Genomic DNA, 17,842 nt, shown 5'->3' with positions numbered 1-17,842 from the left:
CCATTTGTATTATAGAAATTATATCAGGAAGCAGAGTTTGAGAAACATGCTTCATCAGTTACTTTGTATTGCACACTTGCAAAGTGTGATGGAAAGTAAGGCCTTGCTAGTGTTTACAATAGTGACTTTTATGGCATGGTCAGTCTTCTGAGGGAATATACAAACACTAATGTGAATTCTTACAGTTTTTTTAACTGTCTTCAGAACCTGTATTGCTGAATATTTGAATTGGAATGAAATGTTGACTGAATTAAATGTGGTAATTCCTGTCCTTACTATATTTATTTGGCATCAGCTGATATCAGTGCATGTTGGATTGAGCAATTAATTAGATGTTATTTGGAATTTTGTAGAAAAGTAGATCAAAATATCTTCCTTGATGTAAGTAAAATTTCAGAAAGTTCACTTCTCACTTTTTGGAAATGTGGAAATGTTACCAATTGTTGTAGTCTTAAGAGTCCATATTACAGACTAAGTGTTTTCATTTTATGGGGAAAACTGGTTACAGTGTGTTGCACAATAGAATTTTGTGTGATCTGTTAGGAAAGCACAGGATAAGCCATTCTGCTTGAAATCATCTGTGACTTTTACTCAAGACGCCAGGTTTTGGTTTCTGTAAAATTTTCTACGTGTAGAAAAGTTAGCATTTACAAATCCTAATGTCTGTTAGAGATAAGTTAAATGAAAACCATCACCACTAACAAATACAAATAGGTTACATTAAAAATACGGTGCCAGAGATTTGCTTTCAGTAATTGATACTGCTCTTATTTTGTCACTGGTACTTGTTAAAGTATTGATCCATTATGTCTGTTGCCCTTTCTATTAGGAAATAATAGTTTGTAATCACTACTCATAAGTTAACATTAAGCCTCCACATAGAGGAAAAAAAAATCATGTTTTTAAGGTTTCTGTTCCAGAAAAAAAGGAGTAATTTTTTTTTTTTTTTTTTTTTTTCAGGTCAGCAGTCTTATTTTGCATGTAGAAGAAGCTCATACGCTCCCAGTAAAGCATTTTACTAATCCATATTGCAACATCTACCTGAACAGTGTTCAGGTAGCAAAAACACATATCAGGGAAGGGCAGAACCCTGTGTGGTCAGAAGAATTTGTTTTTGAGTAAGTCTTACTCTTCTCAAGTTCTGCTAAGTTGCTTTGCATTTAAGATTATTAACAGTCTCCTATTTTGCATGTGCTTTTAAAAGTACTGTGTGTGTGGTTAAAGACCAGCAGCTTTTTAGCCATAAATGTGTGAGCAGATTTTCTCTAGGCAGCTAAATATCTTTGTTAATGTGTGTCTTTGTCTGCAAATGAGAATTCAGGTTTGAAATGAGTTTGGATTAAGGTTAAATGCCAGCCAACTGTAAGCATTAATTGAGGCTTTCTGTCTTTTCTCCTAGTGATCTTTCATCTGATATTAATAGATTTGAGATAAGTCTTAGTAACAAAACAAAGAAAAGTAAAGATCCGGATATATGTAAGTATTTTTCTGTAAAAGTTGCGTATGTATTGCAGCAATGGATTATTTCTGCAGTTTTCATGGCTCTTGTGAAACATTATCACAGGAGAATTAAGTGTGTTTTTATACCTGCCACACTACTATTTGTATGTTTTGGTTGTCTGTTGATGGTTTTGCATTCATGTTTTTACAATGAGAACTTGCGTGGTTTTTAGTACTGAGATGCACAGTAATCCAGTCCTAAGTATCTCCTGGCTTTCCTAGCTGTTCTTTAGAATCACCATTATGTGATGCAGTGACTGTGCTTACAAAAAGGGAAGATCAAAAGAGAATGTCAGTAATAGTCTGCTCAGTTCTACTGTTTCACTGAGTTAACTTATTCGATCTGTTTTAAGTATGCATGTATGGAATTCCTTGTTAATATTTTTGTTGTGTTTATTGGGAACGAGGTAAGGGAGCAAATGTATTACTTCATTTAAAAATGAATTAAAAATACCCTGAGAGTCTCTGGAACAAAATTTGCCATTTTCGTTGTTTCACATCATCTCCATGCTTTCCTTGCATGACTTCTAGGCTTATACCTGAAGTTACCTCAGTATCTCTTCAGGAAAGAATCTATATGTTCTTACACTTTTTACAGGAATTGACAACACTTTTTTCTCTTCCTGTTAAGTAGACAGCTGCATCTTCAGTAGTTGATTTGTTTCTGTGTGTGTCAGCAAGTTAATAGCAAGCTAGTAAGGCAACATCAGCTTTCTAGGAAGAAAGGACTCATTTTGAAAAGCATGGCTTCTGAGCTCTTTTGTATTTAAAAAAAAAAAAAAAGATTAGGATCAATTCCTTTCACACACATAACATATTTCAAACTTCTTTTCCTAGTAAAACTATCACCTGCTGTTTTGCTTCTGTAAGAGCTTCAGCCCCTACTCTCCTTGTTTGTTGCCTTCAGCGCAGCGCTACCCCACCCACCCTCAGTTTGTTCCAAGAATTTTTCTTTTCCACTGTGTTCAGACCTGCCTGCTTTAAAGCCTGGCAGAGTACTTAGAGTCTATTGCAGTTGTTTCGGTTTGCATATATTGTGTTACTAGCCTGTTATCTATGTCTCTGTGTTAATTCTGTGGTTTTTTCAGAGGAGAGATTTACAGGGAAATTGTGACCAAAGTAGAATTACTACTCAGATTGAGTGCTCTTGCAGAACTCAATTCCTGATTCCAGAATGCAGTTCCAAAACTTTGTCCTTCTTCTGACTAGAAAAATTCTTGTATAATAGGAGGAAAAAAGATGATGTCCCTCTGACAGACAGAACGCCTTTAATCATTGTTCATGTTCTTTCTCTCTTCTTATATTTACTTGAATAGAAAAGTCATTATCTGGCTATCCCAGTGGTTCAGTCAGTAAAGGAACCATTGCAATGGTAATTCATGAATTGAATGTTTTAATTTCTTTCAAATTGTTTTTGTCATTTCCTTTTTTGTCCAGATTAAGGAGATTATGTTGGCTTTGGATGCATCCAGTTGCTGGAAGGTGATAGAAAGTTTAATTAGGGGTAGAGTTACTTGGCTCCCCTCACAGCATAACTCAACAGTAATTTTGTTTGGGGATAAGAATTAGACAAAGTCAAGTTGAATTAGTATGCCCTATTATAAATCGAAATAAATGAGCAATACCAGTTTTTATCTAACAGACCAGGATGTATTGCCTCAATAACGCCTGAACTCTCCAAAAGCAAGAAAATTCATTTTTTCCACAGATATTTTGCTTCCCAGCTGCAGTTGCTAAATGTGGATTGCCCTGAAATGGGAACCACGTGACTCTGCTTCTGTTCTTCTTCCTCATTATTTGGTTAAGTCAGCTTTCCTGCTTGTTGCTTCTGCTGTAGTAAGCAGATTGAAGGCCCAGTAATACGTATGGGTCTCACTGATTTTATTTCTTCCACCATTTCTTTCATTTCAAATACTAATATAAGAGCATGTAGGCTGTTTTTCGATATTTTAAATGAATTTTCACAAATTCTCAAGTTTTTGACTTGGATGCTTGTCTGTTAAGAGTAATCAATAATTATTGTAATACTCCCACCTTGTAAAAGTGTTTTACAAGTTTAGCTAAGGAGTTTAGTATCATTTCTGCTCAAACCTTTTGTTTTTGTTTCTCTACCAAAGAGGAACTAAGTAACTTGCACAAGGATTTATTTGCATAAATATATATTAATATCTTAAAAACAAACATGAAAAAAATACAGTAAAGTCCTAATATTTAGACGTCATTTGCTGCTTCTGAAAACTGAGATGCTCAAGTTTGATTGACAATTGAAGCAGTCTGTCTGCCAGGGCAGTACTACACAGTATTGAACTGTAGTGGAAGTTCTGGTTTGTTTTAGCACTGCAGTAGTTGGTTAATTTCATTTACTTTATGGAGGAAAAAGTAAATATGTTTTTATAAAGGAGGAGGTCAGCACTTGTGGGCAAGTCTGTAAAACACGGTATTAGCCTTTGTTTTTCTTCTGAGCGTGGTTCTTATTTGCAGAAGCGCCACAGATTGGTTTTGAAGCTGATAGTTTAGATTATGCAGGTGGAAAAAAGTCACTGTGGTGCCACAGAATTGACAAATGTACGCTGGGAAGTTATGTCTGCTCTGGCAGGCTAGAGGCTCCTCTGTTTTTCAGGCAATACTGCAATTACAAAATACTACTGTAGCCACTGGAAAAAATTAATAAATTATTCTAGATCCTGTATTTCACTGTCCCTATCAGTGTGCCAGTGTATAACACATGCCATACGTTTGCAGTCAAAGGAACCAAACACATTGCTTAGCTGAAGTATATAAGATTTGATGGGAAGAAATATTCTTGAAAAGTTGATTGATGGGATTGTGGTCCCATCCACGCTGGTAATAAGATGAAGTGTTATTTTTCCAACTATTAACTGATGTGAATACACTATCTTACAAGAGTTTATCAGCTCCAAAGAGCATGAAATAGGCAACTGGTGTGCCCTGAAGTGAGCATTATGAATGTGGTAGTATTCTATTTGGGTGTCAGGTGATTACTTGATAACATTGCAATACTGGGGCAATGGAAGGTCTGCTAGAACTGCTGACAGTTTCTGGAAGACTGTACAGACTTTGCAGTAATGGAATTATTAAAAATAAAAAAAAATTCGGAGGATTGTAATTTCAGTAGTGTCACTGTAATAAAAGTAAAAAGAAAGTGATGAGGAAGTAGGCCTGATGATGATATCAGCCCAAGACTGGTGAAAAAAAAGAATTCACAGTGAATTCTGAATACATTATCTGCTTTTATTTTGATTGCTGCCAGGAATTGCAAGGTAGCACTTATCTGCTGCTTGGGTGTTACAAAGGAAACAATGTCAGTATCTGTGTGGCATTCTGGAATGCCTGTTTATGCATTACTCACAGACTGCTTTGTGTTTCCACTTCACAGGAATATTCTAAACCAGTGAATAGAAAGCCTGCTAATTTATTGATGGCAAAAATCTTGATTGCTATTATTAATACTCTTGGTGAAGCAAGATGGCATGTGATGAAAATTGTTATTTTGTTTGATATGAACAATTTGATATATTTTGCTGGAGGTAAATTAATTGAATAATGCTTTTTTCCTGAAGTATTTATGCGCTGCCAATTAAGCCGATTACAAAAAGGACATGCAACAGATGAGTGGTTTCAACTCAGTTCCCATGTACCATTAAAGGGTATTGAGCCAGGATCTCTGCGTGTTCGAGCACGATATTCTATGGAGAAGATCATGCCAGAAGAGGAATACAGTGAGTTTAAAGAGGTATAAAAGTGTTTTTTTCCTTAGTTCACTGTCAAAACTCACTTTGTCATTTGAGACAAATTTTGAAAACAGTGCTTGACACAATTTAATTATATTTATAGTGACATCTATTTTACTATAGATGTATGACACCAGTTCCTACTGAATAGTTACATAAGTTTCTGAATTTTATAAATTCATTCTTTTTCTTTCAGCTTGTACTCCAGAAAGAACTTCATGTAGTCTATGCCTTATCACATGTTTGTGGACAGGACAGAACACTGTTGGCTGGCATTTTACTGAAGATTTTTCTTCATGAAAAGCTTGAGTCCTTGTTGTTACGAACACTAAATGACAGGGAAATAAGCATGGAAGGTATTGTACTATTTACACTGAAGTTTACTGAAACTGTGGGCAGGTAGGGAGGAGAGGGCTGTGGTGTCTTATCCTTTGTCATCTTTATTTACAACATACAGTTCTATGCAGCAGTTTTTTTCTCTGCTCTTTGTTTCCCTTTCTCAACCTTATAATTCACTTTTTTTTTTTCTTCTTTCAGATGAAGCTACTACCTTGTTTCGTGCTACCACTTTAGCAAGTACACTTATGGAACAGTATATGAAAGCCACGGCAACACGTTTTGTTCACCATGCACTGAAAGACTCTATATTAAAGATAATGGAGAGCAAGCAGTCCTGTGAGGTGATACCTTGGACTATGTTTTTGAACATCTTGGTTTGTTGAGACAGTTATCTACTGCCTGTTATATTTTATGTTTGGATTAAATGTTATCTTTAGGGACATTACTTTATCTCGCAGAACAAAGCTTCATTTATGTGATTAATACAGGATCTAAATTCATTTTTTTTCTAGTGTTGCCATGAGCAATATTCATAATAGCAATTTTGAAGTGCTAAATTTTTTAATTCACAACTTTCAAGTTAGGTATTTATTCTGTAGCGAACATAAGTTGTTCTGCAGCAATTACTGTGCAGCGTGACCTGAATTACTTCTAGTAAGCTCAAGATGTCACACAGGTCAATTTCTGAACTTCAGTTCTGACTTTGAACTCCCTGATGCTGCTTATTGATCCTGCTGATTTTTGGAGGGAGGTTTCAGGGTAGGGCTGGGGGAGGAGGCGATTATTTATTTAATTATTTTATTTAAATTATTCTCCTAACTTATGTTTTCCTGCAACTTCATTGTGGAAAGGATGGGGATCCTCAGAATTTTGAATTAAAAAGAGATGAAAGGGTCATGTGAATGGGTAGTGTGGAATGTCTTAAATATTGAAGGCATAATATACTAGAACCACTGCTGCTTCTGATTTCCTGTGTAGCTGTTGAAGCAGATGTGGGAGTTCTGTAGGAGTCTGAGATTTCTACTGTAGCAGAATTTTTTAAATTTATTTTGGAGAAGTCTTCATTGTGTAATATTATGAAATTGTGTTGTTCTGGTTGGAGTGGAAGCCTAATCATTTTCTCTTTTTAGTTGAATCCTTCAAAACTAGAAAAGAATGAAGATGTGAACACTAATTTGGCACATCTACTCAGTATACTGTCAGAACTGGTAGAGAAAATATTCATGGCTGCAGAAATACTGCCTCCGTAAGTTGGCACTTCTCTGATTTGTGTTTGAAAATTCCTGCTCATGTGATTTACACTGCACCTTAAAATGGTATTTTCATGGGTTTATCTTCTGCTAATCAATCACAAGACTGTTCAGAGTTGAAAGGGTCTTCAGGATAATTTACACTGGAATACACTGGAATACAGAAGGATTTAAAACCAACATTTTCAGGTATAAATAGTGCCTTTTTACAAAAGCTTCTTGCTTTTCAGGGAAAGAAGCATAAAAATAATCAATGTCTTGTTTCCTGAAAGAGTGTAGAAAAGAATTTTAAGTTAATTACAAGTTCTTATAATTCCTCTTTGGGGGAAGAGAGACAGAATTATTAACAGTACATTAAAAATACAAGCAGAGAGTATTAGTGTGATGTGCTATGATTACTTCTATCAAGGAAATGTGGAGGCTAATTTTTTTCCTTTTTTTTAAGTGCCAATGCAACTTCTCTGTTCTTATTTTAGATTTGAGCCATCTAATAAGACCTTGATAGTACAGCAGTTCTCTTTCATTTGCTTTCAAAGTAAACAAACTCTTTAAATTGTAGATAACAGAAATGTTTGTTTTCTGGTAGTGCTGGCAAGGTAAAAAGGTGTGTTCCTTTTAATTTATGTGATGCAGTTCTCAACACATGAAAAGTGCCACGGTTAGTATTGGAGAGGAGGAATTTTGTAGCTGCTTAGACACTTAACCATTAAAATGTAACCCTTATTTATGGAAAGAAAAGTTGCTACTGAGTTAAAATGAGCAAACGTAAAAAATAAATCAGAACATCAAATTTGTACTTTTTAAAATAAACGTAGGTTTTTAAAAAACATAAAACATTAAATGCACATCTAATGTTACCTACATGAATAGAATTATGTATCATTGAAAACGTTTTCCTAGTTTATAAATCTACTTTTTAATGAACAATTATAAATTGAGTTTTTACAAATTTATTAACTTAGAAATTCTTAATTTACATTTAAATGTCTAAATAATAGACTTGGAATTGATAACATTTCTGCATCAAATAGGCAATTGGACAGGATCCTTTGTGACTAGATTTTTTTTATTCTATAAGTCTTACGTGATGAGTAATTAGCTTCCATTTTTACAGGACATTGAGGTATATTTATGGGTGCTTGCAGAAGTCTGTTCAAAACAAGTGGCCTGCTAATACGACCATGAGAACCAGAGTTGTTAGGTAAGTTATGTGTCACTGTGTTGAAAGTAATCTTTTAAAGTCTCATCTCTAACAAGCTTCAGTGTGCTTAATCTATTTTTCTCTGTGACAAAACTTTATAATACTTACATAGATAATGATATTGAAGGTGGTTATGATACTGAGGCATGATATCCCAATTAAGGATTATGAGCTTGCAAGATTCACATTCATAGACCTTTGCCAGAATAAGATGTTATAGTACAGAGGTCAGGATGGCTTTACTTAATAGTTTTAACTTCAAATTTACTTGCATTATGTTAAGTTTTACAACTTAAATAATGATTCCCATTTTCGTGCTTGGGGGGAGGGGTGGAAGACATCTCTCAAAGCAATATTTAGCCTTTGTAATACCTGTAGAGAGTAGCATCTTCTGGGGATTGTGATCCTGTCATATGCCACCTGAGAAGACATTATTCAGCTATACTTATGTAAGCATATGTTGATTACTGGAGAAAACCTACACAGCTTAGGGTCATGCCCCTTAAAATGCAGAACCAGCGTGGTGTGAAATCTTCTCATAATGGTAATCCAGTTGTCATTAGCTTCACTGATGTACTGTCTGCATTGCAGTATTTAGTTTTCTGCATCAGAGAGAGCTCCTAGTTGCTGGTGCTGCATGATCTGATGCCAGTCACTCTTATTAACAATGTTGATTTCTGAAACCACATAATTCTATACTCTATCAGTATCCCTTCATTTCTCTGTTCCAACCTTGCCATGTTGGAATATATCCAACTCGACTCCTCTGAAGTTACACTAAGTACAAAAACTCCAATCTGTTTTCATAATCCAAAGCAATATACAAGTCCTTCCTCTAACTACCTATTGCCAGTCCAAAAAAAGATGTGATCTTGACAATCTGTTCCTAAATGTTAGTGTTTGAGGGCAAGTCCCATCCTGCAGTTTCCTCCCTTCCCCCGTATCTGGCAATTGTGATTTGCTGAGGTTAGATTTTCCTCCAGTTAGGTATTTTCAGATTTGTCTTTTGGCCTTTTTTTTTTTTTTTGTCATTTTGACATTAATAGTGGTGGCTTACAGACTTGAGGGTACTATGCTAGCTAGGGCTTTGCCTTCAAGATGGGGCTGCTCTTATTAGGAGATCCCCTCTTATGCTGAAGGGCTAACATATTGCAGGGCTGTAGAGCTCAAGAAAAGTGACACCTTTTTCTTCTTACTCAGCTCCAGAGAACCACGTAGCTTTCCTTAGGTGAACACAGCTTTCATTTTAAGTTTTCCAGAGGCCTTCACTAAATGCTGTAACTTTTGAATCTCTTTTTCTTGTGACCTTAGTCTTCACAAGTGGATAGTTGCAACTTCTCACTAGAATGTTGCAGCCTTTTATGTAGGAAATTGTTTTATAACACTAACTTTTAGATGTCTGGGTGGTTTACCAGTTACCTCATTCAGAAAACGTTGCCATTTCTACCTGATTTTCAGAACTCCATGTCAGTATTCATTATTACATTATCCATTATTTCAAAACTCCACATCAGACTCATTATTAACACAGGGTGAAAGAGTAGGAAGCACCAAGTCTTCTGCATTAGAAGACATTCAGACCTCACCGGTCTTCAATGTTAGACACTTATAAGAGATTGGTCTGTATTCCATGACTTCCAGATTGTATACTTCCTCATATCTTAATGTTCACACTATAGGCAATTTTTTTTTTGCTCCACTGAGGTTCAGGACTGTTGTTTTACCAGCCCATAATTTGTGATTCTTGGAGGAAAAAGAAACTTCCTTACAAGTACGTCTTAGAATTCAGATGTCTTGGACATATGGAAGATATGTTAACCTTACCAATAACCCATGCATAACTTCCAAGTAATATGAATGTTAGTCACTCTGCAATCAACAGCAGGCAGGGCTGTATAACATCCCCTTCCCTTCTTTGTCAGTTAAGGTTTTGTTATTGCTACAATAAAAAACAGTCTGCTGGTCCAAGCAAAATGAAGCATGATGTAAATCACCTTAGCTGGTCTTTATGTAACTTCCTCTTACAGCAGCTAGTAAGAATTAAGGTTGACACGAGGTAGATGTTTTTTACTTCTGCTTTTGAAGAAAACTGGATTTTTCTCATCATAGTTGAAAGTTGCTTTGAGTATATGTTGAATGATACTTTTCTTCAACTTCATAAGTGGTAGCAATTAGTTCTGGGAGGAACATAGCAAATTCCATGCTATTCTTCTACTATAGCATACTGTCATCAGGATTTGGATCTGCTTAAGCTGATTGGAAGCTGTGTTGCTGCCAAAAGAGAGTTTCCTTCTGCCCTTGCACTCCTGCAACACTTACATTGGTTGGGGGAGTCAAAGGCTGCAAGATTATGCCTTCTGTAGAAAACTGTGGAAAATCTCTGGATGGTAGAGGATCAGGGACTTATTCTTTCTGAAGCCAGCGTGGTCTTAGCTTCATAGTGATTTTACAGTCAAATTCTTCCCAGTTGGTTTCAGCAACCCACCTTAATTGGGAAATCAGTATGCCTCGTCTTCCAGTTCTTATGATGGTTAAGTTATACCAAGACATTTCTAATTAACTACCATATTCACAAAGTGCAGGCTGATTTGTTGTTGTTTGTCTCAAAAAGATTTCGACATTAACTGTTCAAGATTACACAACTTTACGTTAATATTACTATTAAACAAATTACAAATTTCTTTCAATTTCAGTGGCTTTGTTTTTCTCCGACTGATTTGTCCCGCTATCCTGAACCCAAGGATGTTTAATATCATCTCAGGTGACTATATGCTTCAGATCAATTTCATGCGTTGTATACTAATAGACATGAATTTACTTTAGTGTCTAACATAGCAAATTAGGAAGTTTTTGAAAAGTGTCCAAACTCATGTAATCTACATCACTTCATGTCTTCCCCTAAAGTGGTAAGCATGTGCTTTTCACACTCAAAGATTAGATGGTTTTTATCTCCTGTGTCTCATTTTAAACTCCAGAAGAATGTGTTGTTGCATTTAATAACACATTGTGGAGTTGAAGTCTAGTGATGTGCAGTATATTCTAGAAGTGTGGAAAAATTAAACGTGTGATCTTCAGGTTTCACTTTGAATACAGTGCAGCACCGAATTCCATGGCTGAACTTCATTATATATTTTACGTGAACAAGATCTACAGAGTCTGTCCAAAAGCTATGCAAGATCTACAGAGTCTGTACTCAGTTGTGGTGAGGCTGCATTTTGAGTACTGTATTCAGTTTTGTGCCCCTCACTACAAGAAAGATGTAGGGGCCCTGGAGTGTGTCCAGAGAAGGGCTACAAAACTGGTAGGGATCTGGAACACAAGTCTTAAGGGGAATGGCTGAGGGAGCTGGGATTGTTCAGTCTGAAAAAAAGGAGGCTCAGAGGTGACCTTATTGCTCTCTACATACCTGAAGGGAGTTTGCGGAGAGGTGAGGTTTGGCCTCTTCTCTCATGTAACTAACAACAGGACTAGAGGGAATGGCCTCAAGCTGCCATAGGAGAGATTCAGGCTGGATATTAGGAAACAATTCTTCTCAGAGAGGGTGGTCAGGCACTGGAATGGGCTGCCCAGGGAGGTGGTGTTGAACCCTGGAGGCGTTCAAGAACCATGTAGATGTTGTACTGAGGAGCACTGTTTAGTGGGAAATGTTGGTGATAAGTAGATAAGGTTGGACTGGATGATCTTGGAGACTTTTTCCAACCTTGCTAATTCTCTGATTCCTTGATTCTGTGGAAGTGTGTCTGCAGAGCCCGGAATACCTGTGGGCCCTTAGTTATTCAAGAGTAATTTTCTGGTTTGAATCTGCTGCTTAGATAGCTGCCAAACACTGTAGAAGTCTTTGCTTTTACTCATTAAGTGCAGTCAGTTTCAAATCAGGAATTCTGAAGATGAGAGAGGGGTAGCATTTAGAAAAGGTGCGATGTGTGGACTTGAGACAGTAATCTCATTTGACTTGCAGGTCATAAATAAGAGTGTTCTCATGAACTTGCCCAAGTGAATATTCTCACCACATTTTACTTAACCTGGAATTTTGCTGCTCTCTTGGTAGGCTGCATCTCTAGTAGGAACTACAACAATGGCAAGGGAACATTCTTGTTTGCAAAAGCAGAATTGCAAAATTGGTCAGTGGCAGTGCTGGCCAGCATCAGATAACGTTCTCCCAGCCAGCTCTTTGACAGAAACTGAGATGTTGGCACACACCAGGGATCACATCTGACACAGCTGGCTTTCCTGGGACTTTCCTGGAGTGAACTTCTGTTGTAGTCACCTAGGAATGTTTGTGGACATTTTTAACTTACATATGTGAGATTTTTAAGATGGAACATCCGTATGTGTGTTTTAGACAAAAGGATGTATTGAGGAAAATTAAAATTGAAGCTTTGCTGTATTTCTTATGTAGGAAAAAGAAAGGTGTGAAATGCTGAAAGGAAAATTTTACTGAAACTCAGCTTTTAAATGTTTGAATATATTGTATCTCATCTTTGTTACCATATATTCTGGCGAAGATGACCTCAGGGGACATGTAACTTGCATGAACCATGGCTCTTCCTCCTTCCCTGATTTTACTAGTAAGATGCTTATTTGGAAATAAGAGGAAATAAAAAATTGGATACAGGAAAGTCGTCTTTCTAATTTTTCAGACAATGTAACATGTTTTCTCTTTTACACTCTAAGATATACTAAATAAGAAGGGCTCTATCATACAGAAAGTATCAAAATGTGTAACCCTTTTTAAGCTTGTCTTGAAGTCCTATGCATATGTTCAGCTAGTTTACTACTGCTAAAGTAAAGTCACAGACATAGCTACAGGATTTAGAGCTGCTGGGAGGAAAGAAAAAAAAAAGTGCTGGGGAAGGCTGCTTCTTTGGGAACAGGTCTTCCAACATACCTCAACTTCCCATAATGAGAAAAAAGTATCCTGAAGGCTGGGTGTAGAGCTACAGTTCAGTTTCAGCAACGAGTCATATACCCTCTGTAACTGTCCTGAAAGAATCTTTGCTCCAAACACACTGAAGTTGTTTGAAATAATATACGTGTTTACACTGGTTCAGTGGACTTGATGTTCTGGATTGCCAGGTACGAAGGTTACCCAGCACTTTTTCTTCAAAGAGTTGCAATGTAACACTAGATACTATCAACAGCTGGCATTAGTTGTTCAGTGAGTGGCTCAATCTAAATTCCAGCTATGCAAGAGAAAAACAGAACTTATTTTCAGTGAATTGCTGGATTAATAAGTAGGACAGCAGGAAGACAAAGATGCAGATAGACGCAAACAGTATGTACCATACTTACAGAGAATTAGAAAATTTTAAATTTATATGTCAAATCTGAAAAAATTAAAAACTGGCTTTTGACCAGGCTGCTTCCTGTAATGTGGGGGAAACAGAGATGCACTTGATTCTGTCACTTTTTAAAAAAGGAAGTTTTAGCTGACTGTGAGTTTAATGTAAAGTGTTAAGTGCAATATTGAGTACAGTAAGTAAATGTAATTTCATGGAAATATAAGCTAGGATAGCACGCTGTGTTTATTCTATATTCCTGGTGCTAGTAACTTAAAGTATAACTTGTGTGATACTTAAGAGACTGCTTAGGTAGGTATACACAAATAAGGAAAAGTGTAAACTTTTTTTTATATTTTAACAAGTAATCCTCCTTACTGCAGAACTAATTCATATTACTGAAAATGGTTCTCATTTCACATAACTCATATTAAAGTTTGTTTGGCATAATTCTTTAGTATAAAAATAGTAAAGGAAATCCACATGTTTACATTTATTTTTGTGGACATAATTACTAAAGCATTGTAAGTTTTACCTCACCAGGTGCCATTTTCCACATACTACTCCATTATAACATTCAAAGCATTTAATTCTATTAAAAATGCAAGCTGCAGAAGAGGTTTACTTTCTTTTGGCTGGTGTTGGTTCTATATGCAATAGCCAGTAACTATACTTTGTATTCCTATCAGATTCTCCTTCCCCTACTGCTGCAAGAACACTGACGCTGGTCGCCAAGTCTGTGCAGAACTTAGCAAATCTGGTTGAATTTGGAGCTAAGGTGAATATTATACACACACACACACACACACACACACACACAGAACAACTAGAATTATGTTGCTGTCATTTCCTTATGCAGAGCTTGTCACCTGACGTGTTCATCCTCATCAGCATGGAGGCCTAGTTCTTGGAGTGTTTTCTGTCTTTGTTTGGAACTGAACAGGATATTGACCTGAAGTAGAGCAGTAGTAGTCTAGCCACCTTGGGAAGAGAGGCCATACTGTTTTGGGAGAAAGTGATCTAGAAACCTGTCTTAATGTGTGATGCCTCTACATACTGATGCTATGAGAACACAGGAAACTCAGCAGGCACCTCTGTATATAATAATTCATTTTCAAATTGAGACCAGTCAAGACTTAAACTCTGAGATTGGTGTAAAGTAGGAACATCCAACCTTCTGGTTTGCCAGGTCTGCTTAGTTTTGGAAAAAAACATGTCTTCACAGGCTCACATACATGTAGGTAGGCTGGAATGTTATTGGCAGTCACTGCATTTTACTCGCCAAATGGCACAAGTGTACGTATTGTATAATGCACTTGGGTTTCAATCTGACTGAGTGCTGTGGGCACAAGAGGCAGTCAGCACTGCACTGTGCCCTCTCCTCCACTGTGTTCTGTTGTCACATACGCAGTCTGTGCTCAATCTACACTCAAGAAAATATTGCTAAAAATCACACTTTTTTACAAGACTGTAAATTTTAAATCTACAATCATTTTTTATTGTACTTTTTGAAAGTAGTATTTGATTATTGAGGGTAGTGCTGGAAGAATATGCATATTTCAGAAATTTTAGATTGCATGCCAGTATGTATTTTTATCAATACATTTAATGAGTGTATGAATAATTTAATGAAGACTTTTAAAAATTACTAGGAGCCATATATGGAAGGGGTAAATCCGTTCATCAAGAGCAACAAACACCGCATGATCATGTTCTTAGATGAACTTGGGGTAAGTGATTAAAAAATTCTTCATTGGAAGTTACATGCCACACCATGAAATGAAAATTTCTTTACCCTTTTTATGGACTAGCTCAAAAACATATCAGCTCCTAGGTGCTTTTGAATGCTTGTTACTGAATAAAATTTGTCTTCTGCATGTTTAAAACCTGCAGATCAGTGTCCTGTCTCACAAAACTAAAACCATCAAATGTCATTAGATTTTATTCATTTAGCACCTCTACAGAAGTGAGAAGCTAAAATATCTACGTAAGGATTATAAACTTTGGCCAAACCTTTAAAAACGTATCTTAAACTAAAAAAATCCTGTATATAATCTGTTACATAGCTTTTATCAAGGATTTAAATTTCTCTTCCAAAAATACGCTGCATTTCAGTTACCATTTCCAGACGTCTGTGCTTGCACACTAGATATTGCAGTCTCGAACAAGAACTGCTGTATTATTGTGAACTCTGTTTTGTGTATAACAGCTGTAACAGGAATTAGAAGCTCATGGTAGGAGATCTTTTAAAACAAATATTTATTTTATAAATGAAGATGGAAGATATGTACCTACCCTCCTGAACTGATTAATTTAAAGTGACTTAAAGGATGTCCTAGAATGTTTTGATAAGATTCAAAAATGAATATTCTTTTCTGCCGTATGTCCCCACTTCTGATTCAACTTAAGTTTCTGTATGAAATGATGTATCAGTTTCGTTTAAATGAGTTTGTATGAGGTCAGAACAACTGGCTTGAGAATAATGGTTGGATTAGTCTGTTTTAATTACAGTGTTACTGTTTTATGATTGCTTTAACAAGTCTGTAACTTGATATTACAGACTGCTCTATTTTTGTTGCTGATGTTCTTTTTATTTGAATTGAAAAGGGCACTTAATAGATGGATTCTCTCCTTGTTTACTGGGAGGCTGTCTTTATCCTTAGTAGTTTTCTTCACTTAGTGGTAGTGTAGCAACATGAGATTTTTTTATTGAGCTTTTCTAGCAGGAATAGAAATTGCTTTTATTGGAGAGGAAGAAATAGATAACATAGGTAGAAGAATTAGCTCAGGAGACTTAACACTGCCATACTACTTTGCAGTGTAAAATAACTAAATTGACAGATCTGTTCAGCAATAGCGTAATTCCCTGTATATCCAAGTATTCACAACCCTTAAATCTACTCTGCTTTTCTTGAAGAATGTCCCTGAGCTTCCAGACACTACAGAGCACTCTCGAACTGACCTATCTCGTGATCTGGCAGCCCTGCATGAGATCTGCGTGGCACACTCAGATGAACTTCGGACACTTAGTAATGAGAGAGGTGTAATGCAGGTAAGTTAGAAAGGTTAACCATCAAATCAGAGGTACAAATAGCGTATCTCAAGTTATTCTGCAGTGTTGGGATTCTTCTTTAGTACTCCTGAAGAGCATTTAGTACTCCTGAAGCACATCTCAGAATGTGCTTATTGCCAGGAGTTTATTAGTTATAAAGGCCAAACAGTCCATAGTTGTGAGCTGCTTCTTCATATAAATAAAAACAAGGATGTTTTTTCACAGTTATGGTGGAAGTTCTTAAAAGTTCTAAAGGAAGACTAAGTCCACAAAATTCATGACAGGTTCTCTAGGTTTTTGGTCTTACTGTTTTCAGCTGGATGGAATTTGCTTTCCTTAGCTTTCTAATGCTGCCTTATTTCTGCTTCCCAGTTTTCTAGTACATTGCTAAATATGGCAAACTTTTCTATCAAACCCACTATAAACTATTATTAGTCTGCCCAGCTGTTAAGCAGGGCTACTATAAATAGCTAAACCCACAGACTAATTTGAAACAAATAGCTTTATAAAACATAAAGGGGAGCAACTTCAAATTACTTCCGTAGACTTTTGAGATAATGTATTTAATAATACACCTCCTTTTGATCTATTAATTACAGTGAACCTCAAGTAAGGATTTCTCATTACTGCACAGTAATGTTTAGTACATGGTGCTGTGCAGGAAATAGCCTTTTTTTTTTTTTTCAGGGCAGGGGCAGCTGCTATAGTAGATGATGTTTTGGAGGTTGATAATTAATTTCACTGTTTCTAAATACTCTCTTGTAATTACCTTTTTAAAAAAATTATTTTCAAGGCCTTAACTTAAACTCATAAATCTGTATCTTCTGGAAGCCCATGAGCCCTTTTTACACAAATAATGTGCATTTCAGCAGTACCTTTTTTTTTCCAAACTAGGGGAAAGAACTTGTGTGATGATTTTGCACAGCCTGACAACATGTTTTTATTTACTGTATTACAATGGCAGGAAAAAAAGCACAAAGAATTGGAATGATCTTTTTTAATAGCAGCAGCTCAAATCTAGTCCAGGTCAGGGCAGTCCAGGGCAATCCAGCAGTTCAAAAAAATCCGTCATGTTCAAGCTCACAATTGAACTTGATAACTGAACTTCATACTTGAATCACTGCAATGATACTCTTGATAAACTGCACAAGAACAGTGGCAGGGCTGGCATGGCAGCACAGAAGAAGCTTTCAGTACTAAATTCACGTGCTTGTATAAATGAATATTGTTTCGTTCACAAAGCCTCTCATGGAATATTGTAAGTTTAAAAAAAAAAATCAAAGGAACTCTTTAGAAAAATCTAACATACAAGATGATGAGAGATGCAGTGCTGTTTGTGTGATGCAAAAAATTAACTTTCTACATCAGAGGACAAACTTATCCTCATGGGTTTCTTCTATTGGCAAAATAACCTTATTTTTTTTTCCCTTTTTTTCCATCAATGCCTTAATGATTCACGGTCAAACAAT

General features: G+C 36.2%; 1 protein-coding gene across 1 annotated transcript in view; it reads left to right on the top strand.

Annotated features, from left to right (window-relative positions):
- Positions 1 to 17,842, top strand: part of RASA1 (RAS p21 protein activator 1) — a 59,400-nt gene that overhangs the window by 40,713 nt on the left and 845 nt on the right. The window contains exons 14-24 of the mRNA XM_031609930.2: positions 961 to 1,118; positions 1,400 to 1,476; positions 5,082 to 5,254; positions 5,449 to 5,608; positions 5,790 to 5,932; positions 6,722 to 6,837; positions 7,956 to 8,042; positions 10,736 to 10,803; positions 14,011 to 14,099; positions 14,974 to 15,051; positions 16,239 to 16,373. Coding sequence (XP_031465790.2) covers positions 961 to 1,118; positions 1,400 to 1,476; positions 5,082 to 5,254; positions 5,449 to 5,608; positions 5,790 to 5,932; positions 6,722 to 6,837; positions 7,956 to 8,042; positions 10,736 to 10,803; positions 14,011 to 14,099; positions 14,974 to 15,051; positions 16,239 to 16,373 — 1,284 coding nt within the window. The remainder of the gene's footprint in view (positions 1 to 960; positions 1,119 to 1,399; positions 1,477 to 5,081; positions 5,255 to 5,448; positions 5,609 to 5,789; positions 5,933 to 6,721; positions 6,838 to 7,955; positions 8,043 to 10,735; positions 10,804 to 14,010; positions 14,100 to 14,973; positions 15,052 to 16,238; positions 16,374 to 17,842) is intronic.

The sequence above is a fragment of the Phasianus colchicus genome, chromosome Z (assembly GCF_987193195.1).
Source record: "Phasianus colchicus chromosome Z, bPhaCol1.hap1.1, whole genome shotgun sequence".
In the NCBI taxonomy this organism is placed as follows: Eukaryota; Metazoa; Chordata; class Aves; order Galliformes; family Phasianidae; genus Phasianus; species Phasianus colchicus.
The sequence above is the reverse complement of the archived record's forward strand: the minus strand, read 5'-3'. Positions and strand labels throughout refer to the sequence as shown.